This window comes from Podarcis muralis, chromosome 14 (assembly GCF_964188315.1).
Source record: "Podarcis muralis chromosome 14, rPodMur119.hap1.1, whole genome shotgun sequence".
In the NCBI taxonomy this organism is placed as follows: Eukaryota; Metazoa; Chordata; class Lepidosauria; order Squamata; family Lacertidae; genus Podarcis; species Podarcis muralis.
Window position 1 is genome coordinate 33,483,883 of NC_135668.1, and position 18,457 is coordinate 33,502,339.

The following is an 18,457-nucleotide window of genomic DNA, read 5'->3' on the forward strand; positions in this document are numbered from 1 at the left end:
CAGAAATCATGCTCCGGCGGCAGCTGAAGGCCCCATTAGCTAAAGTGGTGCTTCAGGTTAAGAACAGTTTCAGGTTAAGAACGGACCTCTGGAATGAATTAAGTACTTAACCCGAGGTGCCACTGTACTACAAATAAAATATGTGCTGTGTGCATAGGAATTCGTTCATATGTTTTTCAAAATATAGTCCAGGCCCCAATAGTGTCTGAGGAACAGTGAACTGGTCCCCTGTTTAAAAAGTTTGAGGACCCCTTCTGCAACCCGCGGCTCTGGAGCCACATGTGGCTCTTTTACACCTTTGCAGCGGCTCCGGGGCGGATACTAGCGAGGGGAGGAGGCGCATTGTGCACCCCAACACTCCCCACTGTGGCAGGCGCTGTACTGGCTGTGACATCGCATGGGGGCGGTGCGTGCGTTAGTCACGCACCGTCCCGACGTCACCTTCCCGCCCGCTGTCAGATTGCGGCTCCGGAGATATATTTGTTTTAAATGTCACAATGGTTTTGCGGCTCCCAGTTTTTTTTTCTTCGGAAACGGGTCCAAGTGGCTCTTTTTGTCTTAAAGGTTGCAGACCCCTGGTGTAGTCTGCAATACTGAGCCAGATGGAGCAATGCTTTGACTCAGTATAAGGCAGCTTTCCATGTATCTCATCCCTCCACAGGCCTGGAGAAAAGAAGTTGTCCCTTCACCTGCCAACAAAAAGCTGACCTCCCTTCACCATGGACCTTGTTAGGCACTGGAACTACTAACAGGGCTTCCCAGCAGAAGTCAAGGAACAGGCAAGTGAATACATGGGGAGATGTCCTTTCAGCTTTCCTCTGTGGAAAGGTTAAAATATTGGGGGCTTTTCAGTTTAAAGAAAAAGCGAGGAACAGGAGGCACAAGACAGCGTATAAAATGATGTATGGTGTGGAGAAAGCTGGCAGTGAAGCCTTTACCTTTCTCTTGCAACACTAGAAGCCAACTGGGCCATCCAACCAAGCCAAATGCTGGAAGATTCAAGACGGGCAAAAGGCAGTAGTGACGGCCACCATCTTGGATGGTTTTAAAAGGCTTTCATAGAAATTCATGAAGGAAAAGGCTACCAATGGCTACTAACCACGATGGCTATGTATATCCTCCACGGTCAGAAGCATTATGCCTCAAAATGCCTGTTGCTGGGAATCATAAGGCAGTTGTGCTGGTGGGAGCCCCACAGGGGTATCCGAATGGCCACTGTGACTAGATGGGCCACTGGCCTGATCCAGCAGGGCTCTTCATATGTTCCTATATATGGGGCCTAAAGTCACATAAGGGACGCGGGTGGCGCTGTGGGTAAAACCTCAGCGCCTAGGACTTGGCGATCGCATGGTCGGCGGTTCGAATCCCCGTGGCGGGGTGAGCTCCCGCTGCTCGGTCCCAGCGCCTGCCAACCTAGCAGTTCGAAAGCACCCCCGGGTGCAAGTAGATAAATAGGGACCGCTTACCAGCGGGAAGGTAAACGGCGTTCCGTGTGCTGCGCTGGCTCGCCAGATGCAGCTTGTCACGCTGGCCACGTGATCCGGAAGTGTCTGCGGACAGCGCTGGCTCCCGGCCTATAGAGTGAGATGAGCGCACAACCCTAGAGTCTGGCAAGACTGGCCCGTACGGGCAGGGGTACCTTTACCTTTACCTTTTTAAAGTCACATAGGGCTTTAAATTTCATCACAGCTGCCTTAGATTGGGTCCAGAAACCAATAATTGATTCACTTGAGGCCTGAGAAGGAGGAGGAGGAGGAGGAAGAGTTTGAGAAATCACCCTTGTTTTCGGAAACAGAAAATGAGAGGCAGTGTTCTACGTAGCCCGTATAAACATTTCTTCTCAAAATCTCATTTCACAGTGGACGGAATGAGGAGGCCTGACCTTCACACCCACTTGAATGACCCTGGAGTTCATTCAGCTTTTGTCACAGTACATGTTAGTACTTGGTCACCATGGCAACCCAACTTCCTCCTCACAGATGGCTTCCATTGCTTAAAACCATACAGGTGTCACCGGTCCGTCCGGAGGAAAACAACCCAAATAATGACCTTGAATGGCTTTACTGGTTTTAAATAAATATGGAAGTGCTTCCTTCAGCGGAAATTGGACCTAGCAACAGAGGCTCTCGAGCATCAATATTACTCCAAATATTTAACATATGGAAGAGTGAATGAAACAATAAATTATAATTCCTAGTCTTTAAAATAATAATAATAAATGAGATATATGCACACTCTTCTGAGCAAATACCAAGGTGAAAAAATACAAAAGTACTATAATAATACATAATGAAAAATTCAATAAATATTATAATAAAAAGAGATATATGCACACTCCTTGCTATGTCTTTTAATATAGTTTGTCAAAGTTGCTATTATTATTATTATTATTATTATTATTATTATTATTATTATTATTATGACTTTTCCCAAACTGACACACAAATTAGAACACAGATTAAATACAAAAAGGGGAAAACATATTGTGTTCAAGGTAACTGTAAAAAGGTAATTAATATAATTAAAACAATATTACCAACTCTATTATGATGATGAAAAACCTAGAGGTAGCTTGAAGATTTACAGCATGAAGTGAGTGAGTGTGAGTGTGTGAGTGTGTGTTGTCTAAGTAATGTCAAGAACGTAAGATTTGCTGCTGAATATCAGATGAAGGGTCTAATTTGACATTCTCTTTGCAATGAATAGCCCAGACTGGCCCAAACATGGCAGAAAGGGCAAAAGCTCTACACTACCCACTATGATACCACTTTAAATGGTCTTGGCTTTCCCTCAAATAATGCTGGGAACTATAGTTTGCTGAGGATACCAATAGTTACTAAGAGACCCCTATTCCCCTCACAGAGCTATAATTCCGAGGGTGGTTTATCAAATCAATCCCTCTTCCCAGGGGACGAAAAATTATAAAATGCCAGGACAAATGGGAAGTTCTTCATCGGATGCCAAAAAAGTGTGCGGTGGTGGCACCAGCCATTCGGCCTTAGGGAGGGGATTATAAATTCAAAAGAAGGGTGCTGTCCACGGTAGAAACATAACATATCTCAACTGAAGAGGCTACATGGGAGGGGAGGGGAGGGGAGGGAAGGGAAGGAGCTCAGTGGCAGAGCATCTGCTTTGCAAGGAGAAGATCCCATGTTCAATCCCTGGCAACCCAAGAGAGCCAATGCTGGTGCAGATATAATACTGAGCTAGGTGGATCAATGGCCTAACTGAGCTAGCTGGATCAACACTCTGACTCAGTACAATAATAATAATAATAATAATTCATTATTTATACCCCGCCCATCTGGCTGAGTTTCCCCAGCCACTCTGGGCAGCTCCCAATCAAATGTTAAAAACAGTACAGCATTAAATATTAAAAATTTCCCTGAACAGGGCTCCTTCAGATGTCTTTTAAAGATAGGGTAGCTGCTTATTTCCTTCACATCTGAAGGGAGGGTGTTCCACAGGGTGGGCGCCACTACCGAGAAGGCCCTCTGTCTTCCTGCGTTCTGTACGTTACAGCTTACGTCACACCGAATGGGAATGGCCTAGGTTTCAGGTAGACGCCTTTCCCATTACTTCTTCCCTGATCTGCTAGGGATTCAAGTAAGACTTTTGTAATGCCTGTGCTCTACCAATGAGCTATGGCCCACCTCAGAGCTGTCAAAACAGCAGCCATACATGCATAGTTTGGTTCAAGAGTGCTGGAGTTCAGCACAGGCAACGAGTGAGAGGTAACGGCTGAGCTTCATCTTGCTAGATAGGCACCACATGCTCAGGTAAAAAGATAAAAAGGGTATATACTGAGAGCAAAACCTCCCATTAAAACTATTATTGCAAAGTAGCAGGTGTGATTGCAGCAATTATGCGAACAATTTCAAGGGGCAAAGCACAGCACTGCAAAAAGCAGATGCAAATAGAGGCAGCTGAGAGGGGAAAGCGGCAATGACTTTGGAGATCTTTTGCTCCTGAGTGCAATTTGCTCCCCTGTCAGGCAGCCACGGGACAGGTGACCAACCTCATGGTTACAAATTTGCCCATTTGAGGATCTGACCGTCCTTTGCATTCAACGGACAGCCTGTGGCTGTAAGCAGCAGTCTGTCTGCAGACTAATTAGGAACACTTTGGATATAATTTTGAGGTTTTGATTTAAAAGATTTCCCCCCCTTTGTAAAACATAACCATTTCATATCTGAGACATTATAAGCAGCGATAAGTGGGTTCCAATGCCTTCCAGACAGATCTGGCTCAACATTTCGTCATTATTTGTTTCCGGGCAGTTATCAGTTCCGGCTAATCGCACACATGGTTTTTGATGGGGGCGGGGAGCAAGGAAACAGATCCAAAATCTGTTTGCTTTCCCTTCCCACTAAACACTGTTTGCTTTGAATTCTGGTCTCCTTGAGCTCCAAGGAGATTGGCAGGGCAGTTTGTGTTTGTTTGTGCTGAGAGTTTTTCAAATCTGACTTAGTGGCACAAGGGTCCTGCGTAACGTAAATTAATCTCATTCCTGCCATTTCCAAACTTTGTAATTATGTATAGTTACTTAGCTGCGGATACGTGCAGATTGCAGCTAGCAAGAACTTGAAGGCCCTCTGTCACCCGGGAGAGTTAATTGGTTTAATTATTTTCCCCTGTCCTTTCCCACAATCCCGTGTGACTGCAAGGAGTTCAGAAAAACGCTTTTCCGGCTCAGCTGCTCAATAATAGGCACGTTGCACTTTTGAAGGATGGTGCGTAATGCAAGGGTGGGGAATCACCAGGTGTGGCTAAACTACAACTTCCATCAGTCCTGACCATGCTGGCTGGGGCTGGTAGGAACTGGAGTCCAAAAAATATCTGGAGGACTGCAAGTTATTTATTTTATTGCATTTATATACCACTTTTTCTTCCAAGGACCTCAAGGTGATGTTAATGGTTCTCATCCTTCCCATTTAATCCCCACAACAATCCTGTGAGGTAGGTAAGCCTAAGAGGGAGAGACTGGCCCAAGGTCACCCAGGGTGCTTCGTGGCTGAGTGGGGATTTGAACCCTGGTCTCCTAGGTCTTACTCCAACTCTCTAACCACTATGCCACGCTGCCTCCATTAGTGATGATGCTTATGATAATTTTATACCTCTCTACTATTCTTTATTTCCATTATTACAATCTTCATCATAATGCTTGAACTGTATTCAGAAGGTGATAGCACTGTGGGCTTAATGAAAGGTGGTCTAAAAATAAAGAATTAATTATTGTTATATGATAATATTTTACTCAATTTACTAAAAACCATGTGTCTGGTTTACACAACACTGAACCAAAGAAAGCAGGCAAGTGCCCTGATGCTGACATGGCTTTTGGGGGGCAATTTAACAGCCCAAGATACATTCGAATTTGGCCTGGGAGAGGAAAATGCACCCACCCCAATTGCCTATGTACATTTTTAAAATTCCTGTTTAAGTATTATCAGGGGGGGGGGGGGTGAAATGTCCCATGTGGTTTTCCCCAAACAAAAGCTGATCCAGGAATCAGATTTAAATGTTCTTCTCCTGACACAACACAGATGCCTTCGCTGGGGATATTCTATGACCCCAAGATACATTAGGAGGCAGCTTAGGGTAAATAAATAAAAAATGTGTCCCAAAATTGCCTGTATCAGTTTCTTAAGTTTCTGCCTGTAAGGCTTAAAACATGCTTTTGATCTGTGGCTAATTATTAACTTGATTGTTGATGAGGGTCTCTTAAGGCTTTTGCCCCTGTTCTTTGTTTGATAATTTTGTGTTTTAACAGTTGTGTTTACGTTTTGCTTTTATACTTATAAGCCACTTAGAGCACATTATTTGTGGAAGGGGAAAGTGAAGCATAACATCCAGGATGGGAAATAGCAGCTTCTGCCTGATTTGGAGGCAGAGGTTTAAAAACATGCCAGCCAATTTTTATTTTTATTTTGGGAAGGGTGTTCATATGCAAGTTTGCATTAATGCACAGCAACAAGACAGACCAAGATAATGAGGAACAGCCTCTTATTGCCCCTTCTAATTAAATTAAAACCCAAAATGTCATTGTGAACTAAGGTTAGGGAGAGCGAAGGAAACAAAGCTATAAATTAAGCCAGAGGGTATGAATCTCATACCAAAAAAAAATGGCAACGTTTCGGGTTAAGGCTGAATCTGGAAACAGTTTAGCGGAAAACCTGGCATAGCTGTAGGCAAGGAGAGAAAGAGAGTTAAGAGTCGCTCCGGGCTAATTGCTTCCTTCATGCGGGCTACTCTAGCACACTAATAGGTTTTAATAAAAACTTTCAATTGGGCCAGTAAACCCCTCATTAAGCTGTTTTTAAAGCATGAATTTAAGAGCAGGGAGGGCAAGAGGTCGTGAGGAGCATTTAATTCACAACGGCTGGGGCAAGGTGCTCGCACAATTGGAAACAAGCACTGCAGCGTCCAGGGCCATATAAACATCCGACTCTGTCGCTAAAGGCCAGCTAAGTGACAGCTTGAAAAATAGATTTAATAAGGCAGAAGGGGAAAGGGGTTTTTCCCCCCAGTCGTACACGGACAACAGGAATAATCAACAGCCCAATTGTCCCGTTTCTACAAATAAAAAAAAGTTATCGACACACAAACACAAAACCCTTTCCAGGCTAAGAAACAAACAGGACCCCGAATTAAGAGAGCAGAAGCGATTCCAAGGAACGTTTTAAAGATTCTCGTTACTTTAAATGAATAACAATAACAATAATATTTATGAAACGCCTCATGTCTCAAGGCCAGACCATAAAAACAGCTAAGATAGTTTTAAAAGCAGTACCAAAAGCAACTGATGATAGGTTTAAAAGCAATACAAAACGAACTGCTAAGAGACCTTTTAATCCAGCTGTAAAAAATTGTTGAATCAAAAATGTCTTCCTTCCACCCCCACCCCCAGGGAAAGAGATAGTGGGCGCCTTGCTTCTTCCTGTTTGTGTCTCCCCTCCCTCCATCTAGATTTTATATTATATTTTCTTCAGGGCTGAACAAGCGTGTGTGAGAGAGAGGGGGGAGGGGGGGAGAGAGAGAGAGCTGCTTATAGCTATTGCTAACACTTTGCCCTCCAGGTGTTTTAGGTAGGGGCTGAGGCTGATGGGAGTTGTAGTCCAAAATATCTGGAAGGTAGCAGGTTGGTGAAGGATTTTTTCCCTGTAAACTGCCAAGTGCATTGTTGCCACTGCATAAAATTTATTGTGGGGTCAAACTACCAACAGCACAGAACTTGTTGTGGGTTTTGCCCTGGTTGCCAATCTGTTACTGGCCCTGTACATCTTAGGGTCAGGTTGCTTAAGAGAACGCCTTCTTTCTTATATATCCAGTAAGTCACTGCTTTCTGCTGGAGTTTTTCCTTCAAGTCCCCAAAAATTTCAAAACCGGCTCCACAGTAACTCTGAGCAGGGCCTTAAGTGTAGCTGCCCCTGTTTATTGGAAACTACACCCCTATTAAGATACATCGTCATCATCATCATCATCGTTGTTATTATTATTATGATTATTATTATTATGTACTTCCCAGAAGCAACTGAAAACATTTCTATTTCAACAAACGTTCCAAGCTAGAAGAAACGGTCTCTGCCTCAGTTCCCTTTTTTATTGCATTTAACCCTATCCTCAGTGTTTTTTTGTACTGTTTTTAAAACTATCTTAGCGGTTCTTAATGCTAAGTCTGTACATCACATTGAGACAGGCTTTTCCAGCTGGATAAATGTATATTTACCACAAGTGTCCATTTGATAGGATTTTAGTCTTGTTTTAAATGTATTTTGTGCTTTTAGCTGTTCTTAATTATTTTATATGTCAAACGCCTTGAGATAGTGGTTTAGAAGGTGATTAATAAATTAATTGTAATAAGTAAAAGGCAATGTGTAACTTTATTATTATTAATAGTCGCCATAGTAATAGCAGCAAACTAGTCCTTACTTTGGGTTGCATTTCAACGTTGGAAAAAGGGTCCACCATCTGTAGCTGAGGGCTAAATTAAAGGACATTTCCCGGGGGGTGGATTCACCCCAAGCCCAGCAACAGATCTCTAGGTGGTGAGAACATTCTCATGACCCAGCTGGCCAGGAAATGGCTGAACACTGCGAACAGCTGTGGTAGAAGTGTCCCAGGCCTTTGAAACAGGTGCTTCTTGTTAAGCTCCACCTCTGGGACCAGGGAAGGTCTCTCTCCCTCCCTCTCTCCCCAAGGAATAGGGGGATCAAGGAGGAAGCCAGGCCACGGGAGACCGTCAAGGGCATCAGAGCATGACAAACACGGTTAGGGCTCAGCTTTGTGGCAGTGACATCGCTGCAGAGAAATTGCAACCCCGAGGGCAACGGAGGCCATTGCACCCAGGGGGCACTCCCAACAGCATTAAACCTTGCCACACCTGGTCCAGAGACACCACCCTTGTTGTCGTCTTAGCAAAACAGCTCAAGAACAAGGCCAAGAACATTGTCAGTTATTCAGAGGTGGCTCTCTGCTAAAGTAAAGGGTTTGTATGCAGAAATAAAAAATGAAAAATACCGGTAATTAAAGCAGCCCTGCTGGATCAGAATAAAAGATCCCTCTAGCCCAGTGGCCAACCTGATACCCACAGGAAGCCCATTAGCAGGGCAAGAATGCAAAAGAAACTCTCTTGCTGCACTCGCTACAGAGGCAGTCTGCCGCAGAACACAGACACCCCATTCGGGGGTAGACTGCTGCTGAATACAGGTGTTCCACATAGGCCTCATGACAAGGTGAATTTAAAGCATTGCACTTGAGAAATAACTTCTGCTTGCACAACAGAACTTCACCTTCCCTGCTCCTACTGCGCCCCCAACCCAACAAAATCTGATCTGAGGTTTCCCCAACCCTCTGGAGGAAATTGGGGGAGGCGGGGAGAGGAGAGAAGTACCATTGCACAAGTAGTGGTTTCATTCAATATAACCCACTATTAATAAAGATGCTTTTTGTTTGAAATACGAGCCAATCTCAAAATGTGCTTTAAAAAAAAAATTTTAAAAGCAAGCAAGCACCATGCTTCCTGCAAGGGAACAGGAAGCACCCAGCGGGTACAAAGGATCCCAGCAGGAACTGTTAAGACTGTCCTTTGAAGTAAACACTACCCAGCGCTAAAGTGGGATTCCCCCCACCAAAAAAAAAAAAAGCTCAGCAATATTTAAATGCCTTCTGACAACAACAGACAGACGACAAAATGTCACTGTTCCACAGTTCTATTATAACAAAAATATATTGTGGGTTTCCTGCATTCCTCGCCAAAAAAATAAAGAACCGCGGGGGGAGGCTTGAGGCATTTTTATTTCATTAATCCCAACTCAGAAGCATCTCATCCAAAAACAGAAGGAATAGAGCAGGAGCCTGCTGTGTACAAAGGGTTTGATTAACCAGGACTCAAAGACTTGACCCAGTTGAGGAAGAAGCTGTATCTCCTCATGTTTTTACATAAGCCAGCAATCGGGAGTGGTGGGTGAGCAGAGATGGGGTGGGTGGTGGCAATCTCCTACAACATCCCAAAAAAAAGTTACTAGGAGGCACTGGGCACACCTGGCATGCCACTGGGACAAAGCTGAAACCAAAAGCTCATCAAAGAAGCATCCACCACAAAGGTTACTATATGATATTTAAAGTCCTGTGGCTTTGGGACTCAAATGCCTTCTTACAAATTCACCTACCAGTGCAAGTTCTGACCAATTCATATGGTTCCTCTGGAAACCAAGCAAAACCTGTGCTGTCTGAAAGGCATCAAGGTGTGACCCACCATATGGTGATGCATGAGAGGGTTTTCTGTGTTGTGGAATCCCGGCTCCAGAATCCCCTTCCCCTAAAGCCTGGATGACAGAGGCCCTAATAGGCCTCCACAAGCAGGTAAAACCAGTTTCATTCTCCTGGGTTTTTGGCAATAACTTAGTAGCCATCACCAATTGTTTGGCTTCATGCTGATGCTCTATTAAAAAGGTAAAGGGAACCCTGACCATTAGGTCCAGTCGTGGACAACTCTGAGGTTGCACGCTCATCTTGCTTTACTGGCCGAGGGAGCTGGTGCACAGCTTCTGGGTCATGTGGCCAGCATGACTAAGCCGCTTCTGGCGAACCAGAGCAGCGCACGGAAACACCGTTTACCTTCCTGCTGGAGCCGTACCTATTTATCTACTTGCACTTTGACGTGCTTTCGAACTGCTAGGTTGGCAGGAGCAGGGACCGAGCAACGGGAGCTCACCCTGTCGCGGGGATTCAAACCACCGAACTTCTGATTGGCAAATCCTAGGCTCTGTGGTTTAACCCACAGCGCCACCCGCATCTGAGGGACCTTGAGCCAGTCACTGCCTCTCAGCCTAAACTACCTCACAGGGTTGTTGTGGGGATTAAATGAGGAGGGGGAGAACCTTGAGCTCCTGGGAGGAAAAGGTGGGATATAAATGCAATAAATAAATAACAACAACAGAGCAGGGTGTGGGGTGTGGGGATGAGCGTGCCCAGAATAATAATAATGATAATAATAATAATAATAAATTTTATTTATATCCCACCCTCCCCAGCCGAAGCCGGGCTCAGGGCGGCTAACAACAATAAAACAGTACAAAAGTACAGCACAAACAACACTCTAAAATCATTCATTATAAAATTAATTCTCAGTTTATCCTGTTTGCAAATGTGTCCATAAGTCCTAAAAGGTTATAACTATTTCCCTTTTTTAAAAAAGTGGGGGAGGAAGAATAGCAATAGAGAAATTTTAAAGTATTACATACCCCAAAAGTGCATGAAAATACAACTACTGGAGATTTTCTGAGTTATGTTCACTTACCAAAGGAATACCTGCAAAAGAAACGGGAGGGGAAATGTTACAATGCAAGTTAGGAAATAAAACAATGATGATATGATCTGTTTGGTTGTTAATTGCGTTGCTCTAGAATATGAATTTTTCCTAGTATTTCTTGTCTTTTATCTTTATGATGTTTTAAGATATGTTGCAAACTGCTTAGCTTAGCTATTCTGGTAAATAAGTATGTAAGCAGTATATAAATTGTCTAAACAAATGAACAAAATATTCACAGGCCACTTTCAACATTTTTAAGTGGCAAGCTGAGAAGCGATTCCATATCATAGACATTTTGTTTGTCTTTCAAAAACACAAACACACACACTCCATTTGTTAATGCTTTAATGTTCTTCTAAGGCCTTTACAGCATTTTCAATGGTTTGTTAATACCGCAAAGCTATCTGAAAGCTTTGAGCAGAAAGCTGAAATACACTTTCTTTTAAAAGATCAATAAACAAATGAAAACAAGGCACTCAACAGGGGGCAAACAGCAAACCAGTTCCCCACCCCACCCCCCAGGAAGCCCTTTGGCATATGCCTGTGGAGAAGGGGCCATAGCTCAGTGGTAGAGCATCTACTTTGCATATAGAAGGTCCCAGGTTCAAATCTCGGCACCTCCAGCTAGGGATGCGAGAGACTCACAGCCTGAAACCCTGGTGAGTCAGTGCCACTGTTGAGTTAGATCAGTGGTCCTCAAAGGAGAGGATGGCAAGTGTGGCAGCAAGATTCAAGGACAGTGATCATATTATAAAGTAGTTGTGTTCTATGTTATAAATCAAGCACTGTTAGAAGTTGTTTCTTTACGTCTTCCAATGTATTTCTTATCAACAAAAAGTTTGCATGGCCTGAGCAAATCTTCATTCTGAAAGTGTGACCCAGAGAAGAAAAAAGTTTGGGAACCCTGAGTTAGATGGGTCAATTCTCTCATAGCTGCCTATGTGCTAGTACCTTCCATGTAACAAACTGTTTGGTTTTTGAAAGGGAGGACCGTAGCTCACCGGTAAAGCACATGATTTACAGGTCCCAGGTTGTTGTTATTATTTAAACCATGCTCATACTGCTTAGCCACAATAGTCTCTTAAGTGGTTTTCAAAAATGTAATATGAAAGATAAACACAGGTTAAAACTGTGGAATCAAACATCCATTAAAATGCCTTCTGAAATAGGGAAAGTCTACAGTAGGCACCAGGTAGAGGGGTTCTGTCTGACCTCAAATGGAAGGGAGTTCCATAAAACTGGGCCCACAATACAGAACACAACACAACCCCTAGTGGTCATACATCTGAGCCATGAGGGGCTAATAACAGTGACTCCCGCAAAGATGATGATCAGGCAGGGATAAAAGGGATTAGGCACTTCTTGAGGTAGCCTGGACCCAAATTGTTTAAGGGCTTTGTATATGAATATCCAAGCCTTGAACCTGGTCCAGTAGCTTAAGGGCAGCCAGTACAGAATTTTGAGCAGTGCAGTTATGTGATAGCGATCGTCTGTCTCCATCAACAGTCGAGCCACAGATTTTTGCTCAAGCTAGAGAGTTTGACCAAACTGCAGGAGGCAGTGGAAGACAGGAGTGCCTGGCGTGCTCTGGTCCATGGGGTCACGAAGAGTCGGACACAACTAAATGACTAAACAGCAGCAACAACAGAGCCTCCAGACCAGGCCCAAGTTCAATCTTCAGCCTCTCCCAAGACCACTGTCTGAAACCCTACAGAGCCACTGCCAGTCACGTTTCTGGTCTTCAGTACTGAGCTCTTGCCTATCTTGTAATTTCAAATCCCACTTACCATGATGTCAACATCAGCCCCCCCCCCCTTAATCTCATACACGATCCCTTTCTCCCAAAACATAGTGCCCATCCACCCAAAATCAGTCCCTGTGACACTCTGCCATTCAAGAACTCAAGGCAGTGCCACTGGAGACTTCCCACAAAAAGAGATAAACAAGGAAAACAATACATTAAATAAAAACCGGAGCAGTGTGCTTTAAAACCCCATGGAGAGCTGCTGGAAGCAGTTCCATTTAATCAGAAGTGAAGCTGTACCAAGGCACCGTCCAAGTTCACCATCAATTTCTGACACACTATTAAGTTGAAAGCCCCTTCGGAGGGTTAAGTAACATCTTGGGCAGCTGGTTTGAGTTGCTGCTAAGCTGTTGGCGTTCCACAGTGGTCATGGTGGTGGGGAGAGGGGGAAGGAAATGCGTTTACAAGGGTAGTAAACGAAAGCACTTGTCTGGTTTCTGGATCTACTTTATTGTGGTCCCCAATCTTTTAAAGAACTGCCCTATAATTACAAATATCCACATTCAAAAGCAAGGGGAACATTTGCACTAAAATAAAAGTTTTCCCTGCTTCCTCTTTTTTAAAACAACAACAACAACAACAACAACAACAACAACAACAACAACTTGTGTTTGCTGTCCCAAAATAACAACCCATTTCTATTCAAGAACAAGTATTCCTACCAAATTCCTTTGCTGGTTATCTTGGTTTGTTCAGGGGTCATTGTGTGTCTCTAGGGAACTGTGAGTTCCAACCACTAGACTGGACTTCCCCAACCTGATGCCCTCCAGATATTTTGGACTGCTGGGAGATGAGAGTCCAAAATGGCCGTGTTGATGGGAATTGCAGTACAAAACATCTGGGAACATCTATTGGAGAAGGCTGCATTGGAGGTAACCTTGCAGCTATTTCACACAGTTGCTCAAAAGAAGAAATGACTTTTTCTCTTTCAACTTGTTTCAGCCCTTGAATTAACAGCATTGCAACCTAAGTTCAAGGTCCCCAAAGACTAGTAATAGTAATAACTATTATTATTATTACTGTATTATTATTATTAACCCCACCCTTCCTCCCCATTGGGCCAAGGGAGGCAAAAAGATCCACAATTTAAAAATAAAAACAAAGAGAGAGAAAAACAAAACAGATGAAACATTCTAAAAACAATTATAATGAAAAGCATCTAAAATCAGTTACAGTTAAAAACATTGTTGTATCCAGTGATCTCAGACTTGCCAGGAACAGTATTCGTCTGCCTGGGTAAACAGGAATGCTTTCAAATTTCCTTTATTTCCACTTTAGTCACTTCTCTTTTCCGTTTTTACCATAAAATTTATATTGAGGTTTATCCTTCTGTGTAAATCTATTGCTGGGGTTCACCCGCAAACAGATACATACTTAAAATAAAACTTTAAAAATAGGCCTAGCTGGATCAGGCCAAGGGACAGTCTCATCCACCATCCTAAAGTCAAAAACCAGACACCTCCAGGAAGCCAAAACCGAGAGACTTAATAAGTAATGACAACAAAACTGAATAGATACTGAGAGGAAAGACTTCTAGGGACATTGCAGAGAAAGCCGACACTCCTTGCTGACAGCCCCAGTATTGTTACAATGGAGGCACCCTGGTGACAATGTGGGAAACTTTCCCCTAGGAAGGACCCGCCTCTCAGCTGACAGACAGAGAGCTTATTGCATGAAGGCAGCCTTGTGCTGTATTATATCATCAATTATTATTAATATTACTATTATTCAGTCAGATCTGAGTAGTCACATTATTGCAACTTCATTGTTTCGAAGAAGCAGAAATTCAATGAACCAAAATAGCGCCATTGCAGCAAGTGGTCTGAGCTGCTATTGCTATTATTTAATACGTATTATAATTATTATCATCATTGTCACCACCATGGCTTTTTGTATGTGTGACAGTATTCACCAGTACAGAGTGCCAACACATCTTAATTTTGCTGACCATGGCAGCCATTTTGTGCTGGCCCTGACAGCTCTATGCTTGATATATAAGTATTGGGACGTTCTTTTAAAACCAAAAAAGCACTGATTACTACATTTATATCCCACCTCCCTTCCTAGAAGCCCAAGAAGATCCACAGTCCCCTCAGAACAACCCTGTGAGGTAGGTTATACTGAAAAAGAGGGATTGGCCCAAGGTCACCCAATGAGCTTCATGGCAGTGGGATTTGGGCCTTGGTATCTCACTTTTAAGCACTATACCACAGCAGCCAAATGTATCTTAGAAATAATTATATCCCAGGTTTTCCTCTTCCAAGGTTATTTGGGTTATATCCAACTAAGAATTAATCAGAGTAGTTCCACTGAAATTAATGAACCTGTGCTAGTCATGCCCATCAATTTCAATAGGTCTGTTCTCTGTTAGACTAGCATGAGATGAAGCCCCAAAGTACCGTAATTCTGAAGAAACCTGAATATTGGGGGGGGGGGTCTATACTTTCAGGGCACATTTCTTTAGCATCAAACTAGTGAAGTCTAATTTTAATTATTGGGGGGGGAGTGCTGAAATGCTAGTCTTTGCTCCTGCTTGCCTCTTTCTGAAATTGCACTAACCAGCCTAGGATGTGTGTTTGATCTTTTACAGGATTAGGGCCAGGGGGCCAAGATCGCTCCAGAGGCAGCTCAAGATGGGATGAAAATTATTCCTTTCTGACACAAGCCGTCACTAAGTTATAATTTTGTGAACCAGGAGTATGTTTTCAATTAGCTTCGTTAGCCCCTGCTTGTACAGCTAAGCAGCAGCAGTGTCACATGGTATTAATCTTCGTTTCATTAATATGTCATATCAGCCGCACACGGCATTCTTTGAAACTGATACGCCCGGCCGTCTCTCCCCGAGAACCACCACCACCACAATATCAGCAAGAGGTGCCAAAATCTGCTTCCTACAGGAAGGATGACCCCCCTGAGATCCTTTAACTTTTGGTTTAAGTTTCTAGAAATTATTCTTTTTTCCATTTGGAGGAGGGGAGGACAGGAGGAATGGCGAAGGCCATAGACTGGACCGTGATAAACAAAGGCATTTCTGAAGCTTATTGCCAAAGGGCTATTATGTTGTTGTTTGTGATGAAAAGTTGCTTTCTGCAGCACGCCAAGTGAAAAGCGGCTCTAACACGTAACACTTTTTGCCCCCAAAATGCACAGGAATATGTTTTTGTTTTCACTGAAAGCTTTTAAACCAGCTCCATGGACTATAGATCTAAATTCAATGGTTCCCAAAATGGGCAGTACCACCATCTGGGGGGGGGGGGGGGGCTGAAGGTGTAAATGCCTATCAGACTTTGAAAAGCTGCTCTCACTGAACCAAGTTCATCAATTTTGTTGAATGAATAGAACTACTGTAAGTAGTTTTAACTGGATTTTGAGTAAGTGTGCAACTAATTGTTAGTTTTGATTTTTTTTATGTTGTTACCTTCCTTAGTGGGTCATGCAAACCGCTATTCTGAATAATGCCTTTTATAGGGTAGGGGGCACTGGGAGTGAGTTTACGAGACGAAGAGGACGGTAGCCCAAAACAGTTTTGGAACAACTGATCTAGATGAAATTAGTTGTACTTCAATCTCACCAAAACGCTCTTATGTCATGACTGATCTGCCCCACTAATTTCAGTGAGACTTAATACAGGTTACCGTATTTTTCGCACGATTGGACACACCGGACCATAGGACGCACCTAGCTTTTGGGGGGGGAAATAAAGGGGGAAAAAATTCCCTTTATATCCCCCCCAAAAGCAGGTCAGGGAAACCGAACCAGGTTGAGGAACAGCGGGATAGTGGCGCTGCGCCTCCCTGCTGTCCCCCGAGCTTGTGGGGCTGGCTGATGTCTGCCTAGCGCGCGGGGCGCTCTGCTTCAGGGTGCCCCACCCGCCGGGCGGCAGGCTGCTATCCGCAGCTTGGGGAGCCTTGCGGGGAACTGCTGCAGGGCTCCCCACGCTGCGGATGTATGCCTGGCGCGAGGGGCGCTCTGCTTCAGGGCGCCCCTCGCGCCGGGCGGCAAGCTGCTATCCGCAGCGTGGGGAGCCTTGCGGGGAACTCCTGCAAGGCTCTCCATGCAGCGGATGTGTTCCCGAAGCGCCGGGCGCTCTGCTTTCAGGGCGCCCGACGCTCCGGGAAGCAGGCTGCTATCCGCAGCTTGGGGAGCCTTGCGGGGAACTGCTGCAGGGCTCTCCACGCTGCGGATGTATGCCTGGCGCGAGGGGCGCTCTGCTTCAGGGCGCCCCTCGCGCCGGGCGGTAGGCTGCTATCCGCAGCGTGGGGTGTTCCCGAAGCGGATGTGTTCCCGAAGCGCCGGGCGCTCTGCTTTCAGGGCGCCCGACGCTCCGGGAAGCAGGCTGCTATCCGCAGCTTGGGGAGCCTTGCGGGGAACTGCTGCAGGGCTCCCCAAGCTGCGGATGTATGCCTGGCGCGAGGGGCGCTCTGCTTCAGGGCGCCCCACCCGCCGGGCGGCAGGCTGCTATCCGCAGCGTGGGGAGCCTTGTGGGGAACTCCTGCAAGGGTCCCCACGCTGCGGATGTGTTCCCGAAGCGCCGGGAGCTCTGCTTTCAGGGCGCCCGACGCTCCGGGAAGCAGGCTGCTATCCGCAGCCTAGACACGGCTAGCGGAGCGCTAATCCCCAAGCTTCGGGATTAGCGCAGCGGTCCGCTAGCCCTGGGAGAGCTGCGCAAAGTCGCGCGGCTCTCCCAGGGCTAGCGGAGACCTTGCCGGCACCCAGAAGCTTGTGGCGCGCTGAGCTCCGCACGCCCCAAGCTTCTGGATTAGCGCAGTGGTCCGCTAGCCCTGGGAGAGCCGCGCGACGTCGCGAGGCTCTCCCAGGGCTAGCGGAGACCTTGCCGGCACCCAGAAGCTCTGGGCGCGCTGAGCTCCGCACTCCCCAAGCTTCGGGATTAATGCAGCGCTCCGCTAGCGGTGGGAGAGCTGGGTCTCCCACTGCTAGCGGATAGCTTCCTGAAGCCTGGAGAGCGAGAGGGGTCGGTGCGCACCGACCCCTCTCACTCTCCAGGCTTCAGCGAAAGCCTGCATTCGCTCCATAGGACGCACACACATTTTCCCTTGCTTTTTAGGAGGGAAAAAGTGCGTCCTATGGTGCGAAAAATACGGTAATTTTACAAGACTGTTGGAAGGATTACAGAATTAATATAAATGAAGGATGTCAGCTAGTCAAAAGGCACTGCCTAAATATTAAGAGTTGTATCCAGCCTTCTCAGAGTAGACCTGTTGAAATTATTGGACCTCAGCTTGTTGTGTCCATTTTTCTTCTTCCAAGGGTCTCTTCTAAGTAGACCCAGCATTGGATCTTGGCCTAAGGGTGGCATTCAGCTACGTTCTCCATGGAGCAGATCTATTGAAATTGATGGGAATGACTAACATAGATAGGTTCATTAATTTCAGTGGGTCTCCTCTAACGAGAACTTAGTTGGATGCAACCCCATATGTTGGATCCAGATGAAGCTAGTTATCACATATTGGAGCAGGGTAGGTGACTGAGAAAGCAGTGGATTGCAAGGTGAGTTCATGGCTAAGGCAAGATTGAACTGGGGATCTCTTGAACCACAGATCACACTTTCGTCCACTATATGACACCAGCTATGGTATCTAGGATGTTGATTCGATGTCTATGTTTACATTATCTGGAAAAGGCTCATCATGCAAATTGTATGTTATTCTTCTGATTTCAGTGCTACTAACCCAGGTCCAGATGGATGTGAGCATGAAAGCCTGAGCAACTGACTTCCAAAGATGTAAAATCAGATAATTGATGGTATCACTTCAAATTCACAGAATTGATGGTATCACTTTAAATCCACAGTACAACGGGGGGGGGGGGTGTCCTCCTCA

The 18,457-nt window shown here is 45.1% G+C and overlaps 1 protein-coding gene across 4 annotated transcripts in view; it reads right to left on the reverse strand.

The window, feature by feature from the left end:
• LMF1 (lipase maturation factor 1) overlaps nt 1–18,457 on the reverse strand; it is a 158,809-nt gene that overhangs the window by 128,630 nt on the left and 11,722 nt on the right. For all 4 annotated transcript variants that reach the window (XR_013390725.1, XM_028706095.2, XM_077919200.1 and 1 more), the window contains exon 3: nt 10,802–10,812. Coding sequence is in view for 3 of the 4 variants with exons in the window: in XM_028706095.2 (XP_028561928.2) it covers nt 10,802–10,812 (11 nt within the window). In the remaining variant the exon portion in view is untranslated. The remainder of the gene's footprint in view (nt 1–10,801; nt 10,813–18,457) is intronic.